This window comes from Polypterus senegalus, chromosome 13 (genome assembly GCF_016835505.1).
Source record: "Polypterus senegalus isolate Bchr_013 chromosome 13, ASM1683550v1, whole genome shotgun sequence".
Taxonomy (NCBI): Eukaryota; Metazoa; Chordata; class Cladistia; order Polypteriformes; family Polypteridae; genus Polypterus; species Polypterus senegalus.
In genome coordinates, this window is record NC_053166.1 from 157,692,347 (window position 1) to 157,709,886 (window position 17,540).

At 42.4% G+C, this 17,540-nt stretch overlaps 1 protein-coding gene across 1 annotated transcript in view; it reads right to left on the minus strand.

The window, feature by feature from the left end:
• The window catches only part of mpg (N-methylpurine DNA glycosylase), a 64,577-nt gene that overhangs the window by 35,386 nt on the left and 11,651 nt on the right, over positions 1–17,540 (minus strand). The window contains exons 2-3 of the mRNA XM_039774470.1: positions 9,561–9,789; positions 8,938–9,142 (exon numbers count right to left, since the gene is read on the minus strand). Coding sequence (XP_039630404.1) covers positions 8,938–9,142; positions 9,561–9,776 — 421 coding nt within the window. The 5' untranslated portion in view covers positions 9,777–9,789. The remainder of the gene's footprint in view (positions 1–8,937; positions 9,143–9,560; positions 9,790–17,540) is intronic.

Consider the following 17,540-nt stretch of genomic DNA (forward strand, 5'->3'; position numbering starts at 1 on the left):
GTGTATGCGTGTGTGTGTGTGCTAATCTTAAAATTGGGGTGTGGGAGTAGCTGAACCTGAAAAAGGTACCCGATAATTCCCACGATAATACACCTCTGTATTGTTTTTACGTTGTGGTCTCCTGGGGAAGCAACTTGAGTTCAAAAAGACACACGATGCCTGAACAAACTCAATAAGGAAAGCCGGTACCATCATTGGCGAACCCTGGACACACTGAAAGTGGTTGTGGGGAAAAAAAAAAACGAGTGATGGCAAAATTGCTTGCCATCATTTAAAAAAAAAAAAACAAAAATCCCCTCCAGGAGGCGCTTTTGGAGCACCTTTAACTTTGGCTCACTCCTCCATAGTGTGCAAAAGAAGAATCTATGGGGATCTTTTCTGCAATTCAACGCTTCCTCCCGATGCCCCAGACTAAATGCTTAGACCCTTCAATTTGCTATTTCTACACAATATATATTATTATTTACCTGTCTATTGATTGATTTCTTATCTGCCCCGTGAGTGTGCATCTTTGTTTATGTTTCTGCTGCTCTGGTGGACTGATTTCTAGCACATAAGTTGATAATCATTTTGTATGTCGTTATTTGTAAGTCAAGACATAGCAAATGTAATATCGGTGTTTCAGCAGGCATGTTTAATTTCACAGCAGTGCTTTGATTTTTACCTAAGCAATCCCCCTGAGTCTTACAGACCCCGACTTAGTACTCGGGTGTTGTACCATTATGGTGTTAGCCATTATGGATGTAGTGAGAAGACAAGCAAAATGACACCTTCTATTGGCTAACTAAAAAGATTACAATATGCAAGCTTTTCGAGGCAACTCAGGCCCCTTCTTCAGGAAACAAATAAACAAGATGATGTAGGATGAGGAATTTAAAGCGAGGGGGATGAAGCACCAGACCAGCTTAGTAAGGTGACTGTGTTTGGACTTGGAGCCTAAAAGCCATCCAGGACAAGAAGGCCATCTTCTTCTTCTTCTTCTTTCGGCTGCTCCCATTAGCGGTTGCCACAGCGGATCATCTTCTTCCATATCTTTCTGTCCTCTGTCACACCCATCACCTGCATGTCCTCTCTCACCACATCCATAAACCTTCTCTTAGGTCTTCCTCTTCTCCTCTTCCCTGGCAGCTCTATCCTTAGTACCCTTCTCTCAGTATACCCCTCATCTCTCCTCTGCACATGTCCAAACCAACACAATCTCGCCTCTCTGACCAACCTGAGCTGACCCTCTAATGTCCTCATTTCTAATCCTGTCCATTCTCATCACACCCAATGCAAGTCTTAGCATCTTTAACTCTGCCACCGTCTCCAGCCCAGATAACATAGCTGGTCTCACTTGTAGAGGGGCTACATAACAGCATATTTTATGTTTGTGCCGAGTGCATTTTGTTTTCATTGTCCCGTTTACTGTCCGTTATGTGTGCATCAGTGAATGTTGTCCCCATAAGTGCAGAGGGGAAGGATGATGGAGAGACACCGCAGCCCCGAGACGGAAATCACCTGTTTACACACCAGATACATCCGGGACATTTTACATTTAAAAAAAGAGGAGCGAAGGCAAAAGAGAGAGGCGAGAGGTGAGGAGAGAGAGAAGGAAGACAATTTATCCATCCATCTACAAACTCATCACTGCTATTTATTGCTTTATTCCACTGCCTGCTTTTTCAACCACATCACGACAGCCAGAGCCGAGAAACCCCGAGGTTCGAATTCATTCCAACCATTGCCAGGACTTTTACGGTAAGGTTGCTTTGTTGTCGGGAGGAAGCACAATGTCACCACAGCCAGTTTTTAATACAATTTTAACCACACTTTCAACTGCTGTGTTTATCCAATCCATGTTTGTATTTGTGTTGTGTGCTTTTGTTTATTGTTTAGGGGCAAGGGAGGGTTTAATGTAAATATTTGTATTCTCATATATAGTAATCAGTCACTGGTGTTTTTTGGGATAAGTGGTGGTTTGTGCACACATTTGTATTTTCATTTTCCAAAATATCAGTGTTTAATTTTACATATCTGTTTACTGTTTCTGGTTATTTCGTCGTATCGGGAAAAATAAGACAACTTGTAAGGAGTACGGCTGGTTATTAGAGCAAGAAACCTCAGGTAATCCAAGGAATAAGTCTTGGTAGTGTAGTGGCCGGTCTGGGTAAGGGGTCGGCCGTTACAAACTACCGTCCTGTAGACCTTCCCTTTCACTCTTCACCCGTCTGTCACAAATCAATTCTTGTCACTCTTCTCCACCCACTCCACCCTGCCTGCACTCTCTTCTTCACTTCTCTTCCACACTCCCCATTACTCTGTACTGTTGATCCCAAATATTTAAACTCATCCACCTTCACCAACTCTACTCTCCTCATCCTCACCATTCCACTGACCTCCCTCTCATTCACACACATGTATTCTGTCCTGGTGGTCCTACTGACCTTCATTCCTCTCCACTCAAATCTCCACCTCTCCGGGGTCTCCTCAACCTGCTCCTTACTCTTGTTACAGATCACAATGTCATCAGCACACATCACAGTCCACGGGGACTCCTGTGTAATCTCATCTGTCAACCTGTCCATCACCATTGAGATAAGAATAATACAGAATTAAATGTGCAGCTTTTTCTCCTACCTGGTTCTTTACTCTATTTGCCAGAAGTTACAGATGTAGAAAGGAAGAGAAGAGAAAGTGCTAAAGTACCTGATCACAGAGTGCTAAGTGTAATTTGCTAAAGACATTTTATTATGGTCTACACAATAAAGAGTAGAGGACGTAAACGGGATCACTATAGGAGCTTACACGATAAAACTGCTGCTGTATGTGTCGGAATATCCTGAGAGGTAGGATCTGAACCAGAATTAGTCAGGAAACTGACATGAGGTATTTGTAGATGACGTGACGGTCAGTTGTAAAGACCTGAGTGTTGTCCCTGAGACGGACTGGCGCCTTGTCCAGGGTTTGTTCCTGCCTTGTGTCCCTATGCTGGCCCACTAAGCGGGTTAGAAAATGACTGACTGACTGCCTCCTATATATCCTGCTCAACTCCTGCAGACATAAAATCCCAGACGTGCCCTTTAGTCCTCTGGTCCTGGGCTCCAAATGGCTTCCACAGGCCAAACATTCTTCCTGGGGTGACATGCTGCAGTCACGTTGTCTCAGACAGACGGTAAATTGGAGTTGTGTCGGAAAAAAATACATGAACCCTCGACAAACTCATCTCGGACAAAGCTACCTAAATTGTTTGAGTTGTGACGTAATGCTGACCCTCGGTCAATTGTTTAAAATCAAACATACAGCCTGGGCGGCCCGAAATGTATTTGGAGCAAAGCAACATAAACTGCTCAGAAAAATGAAAGGACCACTTTTGAATCCGAGTATAGCATCAAGTCAGTGACACTTGTGGGCTGTTGATCTGCTCAGTGAAGTAGCAGAGGGGCTTGTTCATCAGTTTCAGCTGCTTTGGTGCACTAGAGGGGCAACAATAAGATGACCCCCAAAACAGGAATGAATGGTTGAACAGGTGGAGGGATGCCACTGACATTTTTCCCTCCTCATCTGTTTTTTCACTCGTTTTGCATTTGGCTACGGTCAGTGTCACTGCTGGTAGCATGAGGCCATACCTGGACCCTACAGAGCTGGCACAGGGAGTCAAACTTCTCCAGGATGGCACATCAATATGTGGCATTGCCAGAAGGTTTGCTGTGTCTCCCAGCACAGTCTCAATGGCATGGAGGAGATTCCAGGAGACAGACAGGCAGTTACTGTAGGAGAGCTGGACAGGGCCCCTCGTAGAAGGTCCTTAACTCATCAGCAGGACTCACCGGTATCTACTCCTCTGGGCAACGAGGAACAGGATGAGCACTGGCAGAGTCGGTCTCTTTATAGTATACATCTATGGTTAAGATAAGGTTTGGGGAAGGGTCAGGTGACTCAATTCGAGTAAACCAAGTGACAAAAACTGGCAATGCAATTGGCTGTCCAGCAGAGGTGCTGAATCGTGGAGGTCTGCAGCTGGACACATCTCCATTTTTCACCCATTTTTTGACTATATTATGAGCGGGAAATTCCATTCTTACAATAAAGAGTAAACCAATAAGTGTCTTCAACAAAAATGACCAGAAGGACCTGAAGTTGTGCAGGACACTTCAACCGACACCCTAATGGGATACGAGGGGTCAACGTTACCCCTTTTTACAAAAATTTTTAAAAAATGTGAATCGGTGATATCATCATGCGGAGTGTCGTTTAATGGGATTTTCAGTATGCTGATCACTAAATATGATCATATTTTTGCCATTTGATTCTTTACCGGTGGTCCTATGACTTCTAAGAGCCACTCCCAGAAGGTTCAACATGACAAATCTCAAACATAAGCACGTGGGATTTCGTTTCAGACACTTTCAAGGTCAGAGGTTATAAAACTGACGTTATTTTTAATTTCTGATCCTTCCCTAGCCCTGTGTGGACCTCCAACAGAGGGTCAAGATTGACAAATTTCTTTTACAAATCGAGTAGTACTAGGGTGTTGTACCGTGTTAGTCATTATGAACGTAGTGAAAAGTCAAGCAAAATGACACCTTTTATTGGCTAACTAAAAAGATTACGATATGCAAGCTTTCGAGGCAACTCAGGCCCCTTCTTCAGGCAGGATGCAGTTACGTCTTGCCTGAAGAAGGGTCCTGAGTTGCCTCGAAAGCTTGCATATCGTAATCTTTTTAGTTAGCCAATAAAAGGTGTCATTTTGCTTGACTTTTCACTACTTTTACAATCGAGAATATTTGCACTTGAGCCATGTAAAATCAAAACATTACATTTTAACATTTCAAATATTTGATGCAGCTATTCTTGTTTTTAATGTACTTCTGCGTCATGAAGTAAATCATCGTATTTTTTATGGACAGCCCAGATTAGGAAAGCTTACACTAAGTTAGACTTTATACTTTCTTGTATACAAAGTATAGGGAAAGTATTGTGATCGTCCAAAGGTTCGACGTTGAGATTTTGATGAATCTCAACGTTTTAGATCTCCTTGAGTTCAATTTACTTTCTCGCAGGAAAAATATCTGAATCCTCCAAAAATTCCATTTCGAGATTTTGATGAATCTCAACATTTTAGACCTCCCCGAGTCCAAAAATACAATTTTTGGAATTATGTCTGTGTGACTGTCTGTGTGTGTTTATTTAAACACGATAACTTGAACACACTTTCACTTAGGTCAACCAAATCTTGCATACAAGTATTGGGTACAAAACATGGATTTCTAGTACCGGAAGTAGTACTTTACCTTTTATTCATGCAGCTGCAGAGTCTGATTTATTCAACTTTACTTTTATAATAATTGTTCAATATACTTTTATAATAATTGTTCAATATATTATTAATTTGATTTGTTGTTGATGGTTCTTTAATGCACAGGGTGGGCCATTTATATGGATACACCTTAATAAAATGGGAATGGTTGGTGATATTAACTTCCTGTTTGTGGCACATTATTATATGTGAGGGGGGAAACTTTTCAAGATGGGTGGTGACCATGGTGGCCATTTGAAGTCGGCCATTTTGGATCCAACTTTTGTTTTTTTCAATAGGAAGAGGGTCATGTGACACATCAAACTTATTGGGAATTTCACAAGAAAAACAATGGTGTGCTTGGTTTTAATGTAACTTTATTCTTTCATGAGTTATTTACAAGTTTCTCTTTGTTTACAGCCATTGACATGTCGCAGAGGTTAACACGTGAGGAGCGGATAGAAATTGTGTTGATGTCTGGTGAACGCAGTAACCGGGTCATTGCAGCAGATTTCAATGCAAGACACCCTACGAGACCACCCATCTCCCATGCTACAGTTAGCAAACTGCTTGCTAAGTTTCGTGAAACTGGTTCAGTGTTGGATTTGCCAAAATGTGGACGAATGAAAACTGTCACTAATGAAGAAACACTAGCTGTCCTAGCTTCATTCAGCAAGAGCCCACAGCGTAGCACTCGCCGCATCTCACTGGAGAGTGGTCGAACATCCCTTCGCGGATATTAGCTACTCACAAATGGCACCCTTACAAACTCCAGCTACTGCAGCATCTCAACGAGGATGACCCAGATCGGCGCACTGAATTTGCAGAATGGGCAAAACAAAAATTGGAACAGGACCCTCAGTTTACGCAGGAGATTTTGTTCAGTGATGAGGCAAACTTTTATGTGAATGGTGAAGTTAACAAACAAAACCACCGCTATTGGTCTGACACTAACCCACATTGGATAGATCCCTCCAAGACTGTTGGAACAAAAAATTGATGGTATGGTGTGGTATATGGGGTACAAAGATAGTGGGGCCATTCTTCATCAACGGAAACCTCAAGGCCACTGGATATGCGAAATTGCTACATGATGATGTGTTTCCCTCATTATGCACTGAAGCTGGCACGTTCCCCGAGTTTTTCCAGCAAGATGGTGCACCACCACATTATGGGTGTCAGGTCCGAGCATTCTTAGATGAACAGTTTCCTGGAAAGTGGATTGGTCGTCGTGGGCCAGTTGAATGGCCCCCAAGGTCTCCCTTAGACTGCCTTAGACTTTTATCTTTTGGGTCATCTGAAGGCAACTGTCTATGCTGTGAAGATACGAGATGTGCAGCACCTGAAACTACGGATACTGGAAGCCTGTGCTAGCATTTCTCCTGCGGTGTTGCTATCAGTGTGTGAAGAGTGTGAGAAGAGGGTTGCATTGACAATCCAACACAATGGGCAGCACATTGAACACATTTTATAAGTGGTCAGAAACTTGTAAATAACTCATGAAAGCACACCATTGTTTTTCTTGTGAAATTCCCAATAAGTTTGATGTGTCACATGACCCTCTTCCTATTGAAAAAGCAAAAGTTGGATCCAAAATGGCCGACTTCAAAATGGCCACCATGGTCACCACCCATCTTGAAAAGTTTTCCCCCTCACATATAATAATGTGCCACAAACAGGAAGTTAATATCACCAACCATTCCCATTTTATTGAGGTGTATCCATATAAATGGCCCACCCTGTACATAACATAATAATATAATCATTGTCTTGAGGTTTATTTCTCAAATATCCATCCCCATATATCTCTCTATTATAAAAAAAAATCTTGGGAGGAAAATGAGGGTGACGAGACGTGATCTTCTCAGAGACACTTTAACGTCCCACGAGACAAGGCAGTGAGACAAAGACAGCTGCTGTACAGGCTTTTAAATGATCGACGCGCAGTGCAACAAGCAGAACATACAGCAAGCCAGCAGATGATCCGACCGCATCTCCTTAGCATGCGTTCAGCCCCCCACCTTCAAAACATGAGCAGCATTATACGTCCCACAAGATGAGTCCACTCCCGGGTTCGGAAATAAATGACAAAGAGTAGATGACTAAGTTGAACCTGGTAAAGAATTCAAAAATGTTGGTGCGGTACACATGCACAGCAGGTTACAGATAATGGAAGTACGAAAATTCCAAAGTCTCAAAAAAAGGATAGGAAAGATCGCATTAGCGCAAACAAACGGAAATTATTACTCAGTGAAATAATGGAAAGGTGAAAAGAAATCAAATATATTGTTAGAATTTAAACTTTAAGTTTGAGACTTGTAGATCATCTAATTCGTGATGCCAGAGAGAATTTAAAGATTCCAAAAGCGTTGCTGCGGTTGATGTCCCGTGACATGGAGACTTTTAACATGAGATTCTTTCAAGTCACACCCTACTTACAACTATTTTCAAACAAGACCACGGTCTTCTAACCTCAGTCGTGTGAATGCTTGTGGCGGACACACTTCCTGCGCTCTCAGCTCTTATAAATTTTATCAAGACAATGATTATATATGTTCTAGATGACATGTCACTGACAAAGCAATGAAGAAAGAGCAGGGACAAACATTTGAAAAAGTCATTTTATTTATTAGAGAGAAAGAAACGATATTCACTCACAGGCAGTTATAGGTTGCGTTGTCACGATGCAAGTCCAAACACGGAATGAAAATTCAATGCGATCTTGAAGAAAAGTTCATTCCAAATATTGTTTTTACTAAAGTTTTAAAGTAAAAGTGAAACTAATGCATATGTAACAATTCCAATGAAAATAACAATCTCTTAAAATCATATATCCGGAAAACCAAACCCGGGGGTGGACGAGCGAAGCGAGCAGGGGGCAGAGCCCCCTAGTGAGTATATGTGAAAGTCGAGGGGAGACCACTCCCAATTTTTTTATTTTGTTATTGTTATTTGCTTCTGCCGTCTTATGCTTTTAAATATGTTGTAATGTGCCCTTGCATTTGAGAAAGTTGCTGTATGCTTATTATTATTAAATTTGCCCAGTATGATCAGGGGTGAGTGTGCACTTTGGTGGCCTGGCAGCTCACTAGGCCTTACTGGGACTCGTCTACTATAAAAAACGCCCTCTGTAGTCAGATATGCCCGAGCGCACAGTAACCGAATACACTTTGAAAACAGCAGACCTGACTGTAGTGTGGTGGAATCATTAGAGCGGGTGGGATGAGGGAGGATTTACGAAGAGGATTTCTGTAAAAGTAAAACTCTGAACTTGTGTGGGCAGATCACTTCACTCAAGTTATCTTCTATTTGAATCCCCCGACCAAAAAAAAAAAAAGAAGAAAAATCTCAAGGAATTTTGGGAATAGAGCCATCCTCCGGGAGACGGACTTGGACCACACAACAAGCTTTTGATTTTTGAGGGGCTAAGATTTTTTTTTTTTATGGTATCAGTGAAAGAGAATGAGGAGAGCCTGGCCCATTGCTGTGTCTGCGGTTTCTTTTAACAATCCTTGTAATAGGGAGCAGCCGGCAAAGGCTTTACTTGAACCAATATTTCCAAAGCTAAATCCCTGCAGGCAACTGTCAACAGCTGCAGTTTCACTTCTTCTTTTGTAGCCTCCCCCCCACCCCAAATTTGCCTGTTTGCCCTGACTCACCTCGGCTGGAGATATTCATGCACAGGTAGATGCCATAGATGGGATAGACATAAATGGTGCCAGGTTTCATGAACATGGCCGCATTCCTCGGCGTACGCTTCCCTTGATACGAGTGAGACGCTTTGTCCTCTCCGCCCAGATAGGCTTCGGTTTCTACCACGCGTCCCCGGAGTTCTGTCCCATCAGCCAGAGTCCGGACCAATACCTGCAAACATGGAGATATTGCTGGGGAGTTCACAGCCTCACAGGAAAAGCAAAATAGGATATCACATTTCATTTGTATGGTGAGACACATATGGTGCGATGGGATGAAGCACAGGGTCTCCTGCAGTGCCCACACAGAGTTGCTTTGAATTACTTTTTCATGATTCCCAACACGAGTCCCCTTGAGACCTATGCTGCTAAGCAAGCATCAGAGAGGCCTGTTAATCCACTCAAGGTCATTATGAGACTTCCCTGTGGACATCTCCACGGGCGCCCAATGGCTACTGCTCATCAAAGAAAAGCTGGCTTATGTGAAGCTATTTCGAAATGCTAAAATTCTTTTCTAATTATTTCACTTCTGTTCCTCCAGAGCTCTGATTTTCAAAGGGAGCCGTCGGTCCAAATGATGCATACTGTACCTTGCCTAGCAGTGCTTTTGCCAGGTGAATGCAGGGCTGGTCAAAGAAACTGTCGCCAAGTCTCTGTGGGCACTCCCGACGTGCTGAGAAGTACTGGCTGACCTGATGCGGCAACGACTCCGGACTGTGGTCTCCATCCTCGAGAGATGCTGGTGGCAACACTGCAACCTCGCCGTTGGTAGAATTAGAAGCCAGTTTCCGTTTCCGAGGTGACATTTTAAAAATCGGCCTGCAACAGCAAAATGCAAACTGGGAATAAATTATGAGAGATTAACAACAAGCCTGACACTAATAAAAAAAAAATCTGCATTATCAGGCCAGTGCATTTCTTTACCCAGTTGCTTATATGGAATACGAAATGACTGTGTTATTAGAAAAAAAAACAATAACGTGAGGATGAAAACAAAAAGTGGCTTATTAAAGTGACGATCCTTTTATATTCAGTGCTGTGGAAAAGTATTTGCCCCTTTCTGATAACCTCTCTTTCTGCAAATTTGTCACTTCAGATCTTTAGGCAAAATGTTATCTCTTGCGATTCACAGGAGTTAGGGACACAGAAGCCCCCGTAAATGTGAAAAACACATGAAAACATTTGGGCTCATCATTCCTGTACATTCAAAGTTTATTGCATTAAATAAGATTCAAAAAGTTGCGAGAAATGTGACGTTGGAACAATTGTCGTGCAAGAAAATCTCACGTGTGAGGCTGGCTGCCGGGACAAAGATACACGGCAGCCCCCAGACAAAGTGTGTACTTCATCAGTTCTTTAGTGAGCTTTAACATTTAACTTCTTATATATAAACGTCTACGCATGGAAGTGTTTCTGTCTGTCTGTCCGGCCCGGAAGTGCAAGGTTAAAGCACGAAGCTCAAAGAGACGGCAAGGCAGCCCCAAGTTAACGAATCGGAAGAAGAAAAAACTATGAGGGAACAGGTTGAAGCTGAAAGAAAGCAACTCCGTCGGCAAAGTGGAACCACCGAGGAAAGACAAATTCGCTTAGCTGCTAATACACAAGCAAGGCGAGAACATCGGCAAAACGAAACCTCTGAGGAAAGAGAAACTCACTTAGCCGCTGATAGACAAGGGGAGCGAGCACGTCCGCAAAATGAAACCACCGACTCTGTGTTTCAATTTTTTTTACTTGAAGATTTTTTTCTGACGATTTCGAGGAGCCCGGGCTTTTTACAGCATGGGCTTACACAGCTAGTATTATAATAAATTTGTGTGTATATTCACAGTAGTAAACAAAAATGATGAGTATTACACATTCAAAAGAAATCCAACAAAACACTAAGAACAAAACGATAAAACGCTCACGACACGGCCCAGTTTCGCAAGTGCAAATGGTGGTAGCGTAATTATGAAATGAACAGCCCCCGTGAACATCCTAATGAAAGTTATGTAAAGTTCTATCCTACCGTGATGCCGACAAGTGAAAATCTTCCCAAATGAAGACGTATTCCAATCCAATTGGAATCAAAAATTAGTATCAAAAATTTACACCGGCTGTTACAGACCGGAATCAAATGTATGTTTTTATTCTAAAATAGTAAGAATAAGAGCAGCTCACTTCTCAAAACGGACTCATCCGGGGTCGAACCCGTGAAGTTTTGATTACCAGTCAACAGTTGATACCGTTGCGCCACCAAAGCGGTCGTAGCAAATGCTTATAAATGTCGCACTCTTAATGTGGGTTCTTTTACTGCAGTTATATTCTTGAATCGAAGCGCATTTGTTCTGTTATATTTGTACCTTTTGTGAAAGTGTTTATTTGATATTAGGAATTCAGGCTTCACACATTATACCCTTCGTGTCTACATTTTGTCAATTATTACTAAAACATGAAAAACGTTTCTGTTTAACGATGTGTTTACATAGATCGTTGTAGACACAGAACACACATGAAATGCACATGTTCCAAATAACGATATAGAATTTATAAAAACTGTCATTTTGCTTGACTTCCCACTCTATACAACTCTAAGCAACTGACACGCAGGTAAACAGACTTGAGCTGAGAAAACTGTGCGGCGGTGGGGGGATGTGATAGTAGGCTGCTTGCTGCTTATCGACACATTTACAGGACAAAAGACGCTGATGAAGAGGTGCGAAGCGATTTAAGGTGGGACGGATCTATGAGTTTTTCGTAGGCTCTGGTAATTCTAGTGTTAAAATGACCAATATCTCCCAGGGCCTTGGCAGTAAAACATTATTGGGCGTGGGAGAGGAGAGCATTTGGGGGGCGCATGATTTGCTGGGAAGAGGATTGAGCAGGTAGACTCTTTAAAACGGACCCAAAAAGACAATGAAGGGATCGTGATCATCTGTCTGTTTGTCAATACACCTCATACCCACAATTGGGTTATGACTTGACCATCTTGGATTACAGTTTCTGTCTATATGTACGTGCTGTCTTGTACTTGCCTGTCCGTGTGAGTTCACACTGATTGGATATGTTTTGTCCGAGGAAGCGCTCCCAACACCGCAAATCCTCACACCCATCAGGAACCTGGTAGGACAAAACTTTTCATTCCTTTCAAGAATCTGTTCACAGGGTGTTTCAATCACACATCATCATCTGCCCCTGCCATACTGGACTGTTTTAGACCTTGTTGTTAGTGTCTTTTGCTTGCTGTTAGTGTTGTAATTTATTATCGCCATCCAGGATCTGCGGAGAGCCTTAGCGTATGAGGCATTGGTTATACTGTGTATTCTTTTTTCATTATTTGATGAATATATTTCATTGTTAAACTATCTAGTCATTGTGCCACTAACAGTGTCTCAGTGTGTAAGTGTATGCATGCCGGTTCAAGGCTGGGTGTGTTGCTGGGGATCCCCACAATAAAATAAACAAATCACCATCTTCAGACGGTGTGAATCTTAGCGTCCCCACGATCGCTACGGGGTGAAAACGCAGACATTTGAAAATGTAAACTCTAAATACACTCTGATTTGTTGGTGCTCATTACATGACCCTTCCCTTACTGGATCCTGCGCATTACATTTTCTTAGCCGTTCTGCTCAGCTTATACTCCCTTAAAACAGATGACCGTGTATATACGGAAGTGTTGCGTATTTGCCTTTTATCTGTAAACCTGAAGATGCGCTGCAGGCTATCAGCAGTAAAGATCGCTAGTGAAATGGAGTGAGAGTGACAACCAAATTCAACTGTTGAGAGGAACTAAAGCGACAAAAGCTGAGAAATGAACCGATTACAAGAGGATGTTCTGCTAATCATTTTTCCACTCCCACCCCTCCCGTTTATCTCTAGACTTTCATGTCTGAAATAAAACAGCTGTTCAGACCACAAGTAGAACTGTCACTCTGAAATGTTCCTCAACTGCAGACATACAGTCATGTCGAAACGAAAGTACACGCTATTGAAATGTAGATTTCTTAACATATATGGACTGATCTTCTTTAACATTGTATCTTTAAATAAGGGTGATATAACAAACATCACGCATGTGGAAAAAATTAAGTAGACGCGAGCATTCACCAGTACCTCATATTAGAATCAGGCGTATCAGAGAGGATCTCACCTGACCCTGTCTGCTTATATTTAAAGCTCAGACACTTAGTTTGGTTTCATCCTTGTAGTTGAAGTGTGTGTTATCACCAGGCAGAGATCAGAGGAGCTCTCTGAGGCCTTCAGAAAGAAGTTAAAAAGACGACAATGAGTCTGGGAAGGGAAATTGATAAGATCTACAGGCAACTAGATATCAAGCATTCTACTGTCTGGAAGATCACCTACAAGTGGAGACGATTCTAAAAAAACAGTCAGTGTGTCCACATCAGGCCACCTCAGCAAGTTCACAACAAGAGCAAAATGCAAGGTGCTGCAAGGAGTCTCTAAGAAGTCCAGAATTCCATTGTTAGACCTCCAGGTAGCTTTCGCTGCTATTAGCGTCAAAGTGCAGGAGTCTACCATTAGGAAATTAGTTTCTATGAGCCTGGGCTTTTAACAGCACAGGTTTACACAGCTAGTAATAATAGTAATAATAATTAGTTGAATTTATAGAGTGCCTTTCACAAACCCAAGTTCACTTTACATATAGATGAGGGAAAAAATTAAAAAATAAAAGATCACAGAGAAGGCAAACATTTGTCAAAGAGGAAAGTTTTGAGTTGAGATTTAAAGGTGGAGAAAGACGAGCCATTTTGGACAGACTGAGGAAGAGGGGGTTCCAGAGTTGCGAATAACCTGACCCAAAGGCGGGATATAAAGTAGAAAGAGTAATGGCCCAAGGATTGAACCCTGGCGGACACCACGCGACACAGGTGAGAAGAAGGATATATAGATCAAGCCTTTTTTATCTTCTAGGGATCTTGAGAAAGCTACTCCTGCTTTTATCTTCTCTCGCCTTGATTACTGCAACTCGCTGTATTCTGGGATCAGTAAATCCTTGATACGCAGGTTAGGGCAAGAAAGTCTGATTCTGTTTCTCCAATATTAACTTCTTTACACGGGCTGATTGTCAGTTTTGAAACAGATTTTAAAATATTGTTGCTAGTTTTTAAATCTTTACATGGGCTCGCTCCTGCCTATTTATCTGAATTATGTGCTTTACACCAGCCATCCAGAGTGCTTGGATCTTCTAGTCAGTTGTCACTCGTACTAAGTGTAAAACTAAGGGGGACAGACAGGACTTGTGCTGCTGCTGCTCCTCGTTTGTGGAATTCTTTACTTCGTCACATAAAGGAGTCGTCGACAATTCAAAACGAGATTAAAGACTCATTTCTAGTCACTTGCTTTCCGTGACCTTCAGTAATACTGATGGTTTCCTCATTGTGATTATGTTACATTACTTCTATTTATTATTTATTTTATTTCTGTTCATTTATTTTATTTCTATTGTAAACAAGCGCTATATAGCGCCCGACCCGGCACAGACTACGCAGAGGCACGTGTTCACACTCAAGGTCTTTATTTTTCTTCAGCTGTGTGACACGTCTTCCCCGTGCCACACAGCCCAAACACAGTCCAAAACACAAACACACAAAGAAACCAAACACTTTCCTGCTCCACCACTCCTCCCAGGCAACCTCGTCCTCTTCCTCCCGATTCTGGCCTCGAGTGGAGGTGGCTGGCCCGTTTTATACCCCACCCGGAAGAGTTCCAGGTGGCTGACCACCTGGTCCTAATTGCCCCTCCGGGTGGGGCTGAGAATTCAAGCAGCTGGGCTGCGGAGTCCATACAGCTCCCCCTGGCGGCCACCCGAGCCCCCATCCATCTCCCATGGACCCCTGCGGGTTTGTTGGGGAATCACTGTCCGCCATGTGGGCTGCCACCAAGCGCCCGGGAGGTACTTTGAGGTAAGCACTTTGAGCTACTGTTTGTATGAAAATGTGCTATATAAAAAATGTTGTTGTTGTTGTACTGAGCTGTCCGTAGTGGCTCCCCCGGAATATACACAGCAGGGGCGTCCCAGCCGGGCATGGGACCCGGCTGTCCGTCACACTATTTATGTTTTTCTTTTATTCGATTATTGTAAAGCACTTTGGCCACAACATTCCTATGTTGTTTTAAATGTGCTATATAAATAAAGTTGACACTGACCTATATCGGCCGAGTGTGACATGTGATTTGAACCATTTAAGGGCTATGAGGATTTCATGATTAACAGCATCAAATGCTGCACTTAAGTCAAGAAGGAGAAGAATACTAAGTGAACTGCAATCTGCAGACCACTGGTCAACATACAACAAATGGAATTTTACGTTAGTATTTGACTGAGGTACTGAGCCGGTAAGTGGTCACGTGACAAAGAAGCGAGCGACTCGAAAGACTCGAGGAATGAACTAATCAATTCTCTTTCCGGCTCAGTCTGCATAGGTTAAGCTTATGGGGCTGTCGCGTGATGAACGAAGGACTCGAACCGAAGACTCGAGAGATGAACTAATCAATTCTTTTCCGGCTCAGACTGAGTTGGTTAAGCTTATGGGGCTGTCACGTGATGAACGAACGACTCGAAAAACCCGAAGACTCGAAACAGGTGAATCAATAATTCCAATACAGAAACTATAGGAAGTTGCACAAGTGCGCATGCGCGACTGAACGAATCACTCCTACGAGACGACTCGTTCTTCCCGAGTCACATTAAATATTCGTTCAAAATGAACGAATCGTTCAAGAACGACTCATCACTACAGACCAGAGAAGATGATCATTAACTACATGGAGAAGAGCTGTCTCAGTGCTGTGCTGTGTACGAAAACCAGACAGAAAAGGCTCATAGAGTGTATTGTCTAGGACAGGGGTCGGCAACCTGTGACACGTGAAACGATTTTCAATGGCACTCTGACTGAATTGAAATATAGTAAAAAAAAAAAAAAATACATATTTTAATTACAGCGCACGTATTCACGCCGGCACCTACATTATGCATATGCGACTCACATGTAAATGGAAACCATGTGTTCAGTGCAGACCGTGGTACGTTAAAACAAACTTCTTGTTATTATATTTTCATTACAGCGCATGCGTTCACGCTCCGCGTCCCCCCATGTTTTGCGCATGCGACTCACCGTAAAGAGAAACCTTGTGTTCAGTGCAAACCACTTTACGTTAAAACAAACCTTGTTGTTAGGAAGTAATATACGGCCCTAAAATGACTCATAAAAGACAAAAGCTTGATATTCGCTCTTTTTAAGACTCTTTGACGAATGAATAGAGATTTGTACAAGAAAAGAAACGTGTGTGTGCGTTATGCTGTGAAAGCGTCGTACGTCAAGGGTACAAAGACATTATCTAAGGTGACCATCTGTCCCCGTTTTCGGACAACTGTCCCCGGTTTCAGCTGGTTGACTTTTCAGCTGGTTGACTTTTTTGAATGTATCTCATCACCAGGATAATTTGAATTCGGCGTGCATGCGCGGTGTTTTGACGGAGGTTATGCTTTATCGCATCCTGCAACTTTGGCGAGAAATCACGTGATAAGCTTTCGCTTTGTATGCAGTCTACGCTCCTCTAGCCCCCCTACCCCCATGTCCCAAAAAATTCTGGTCACCTTACATTATCAAACTAAACATCAGTTCACGTTTAAAAACTCGGATGAGAAATGTGAAGCTATAAAAATGTCTGATTCTGGATTTCAGAAACAAACCACTGATTTTAGTCAAATAACTGGAACCCAAAAATAAAGCCACCGAATGTAGTTTGACAAAACATTCTTTCACATATGATCCTATGTATTTTAAAATATACACCGACCAATAATATAAGACCCAGTTATAATGGGCTTCAAAAATATATACTTTTTGAAGCCCATTATAGCAGGAAAAATTTTGATACTATATACAGTGGGTATAAAAAAGAACCCCAAGAAATATTCACTTTTTTTTTTTTTTTTTTGCTTTCACAGCCTTAAATAAAAAAACACAAACCAATATTTTTCCAGCTTTACTTACTCAATGCAATCTAAAACATCCAAGTGAAAGATATCACAGCTACAGTTTAGAAGAATTTTAAAAAATAAAACACTAGAAATCCTGAGATTAATAAAGGATCACCCCCCCTCCTAAACTTACTCAGGTGTCAGTGCCCACCATTTCCATTGCGGTTACTGGCGTCCTCCCCCCTGTGATCAGTTGTAACGAGTGTGATTAGTGAAGCTGTTCCTGGTCCATTCATTCCCTTGCTTGGCAGTGCAACGGACAGCACACACCTGACTATGGGTGGCAGGCCACTTTGAAAAGATCTCAGGGATAGAGTTGTGGACAGAAGGCAGGAGATGGAGACAAAAACATCTCAAAAGCTTTATCAAGGAGCCCAGTAAAGTCCATCATAAAGAAGTGTTTGTACGACTAGGGCCCTCCTGGACCCTCAAACTGGATGGAAGGGCAAGGAGGAAACTGGTAAGAGAGGCTACCGATAGGTCAATGGCTACTTTGAAGGAGTTACAGGATTTGATGGCAAAGAGTGGTCATTAATGGTGTGCAGGTGGCAACAATTTGACAAGCGCGCCACAATTGTGGTTT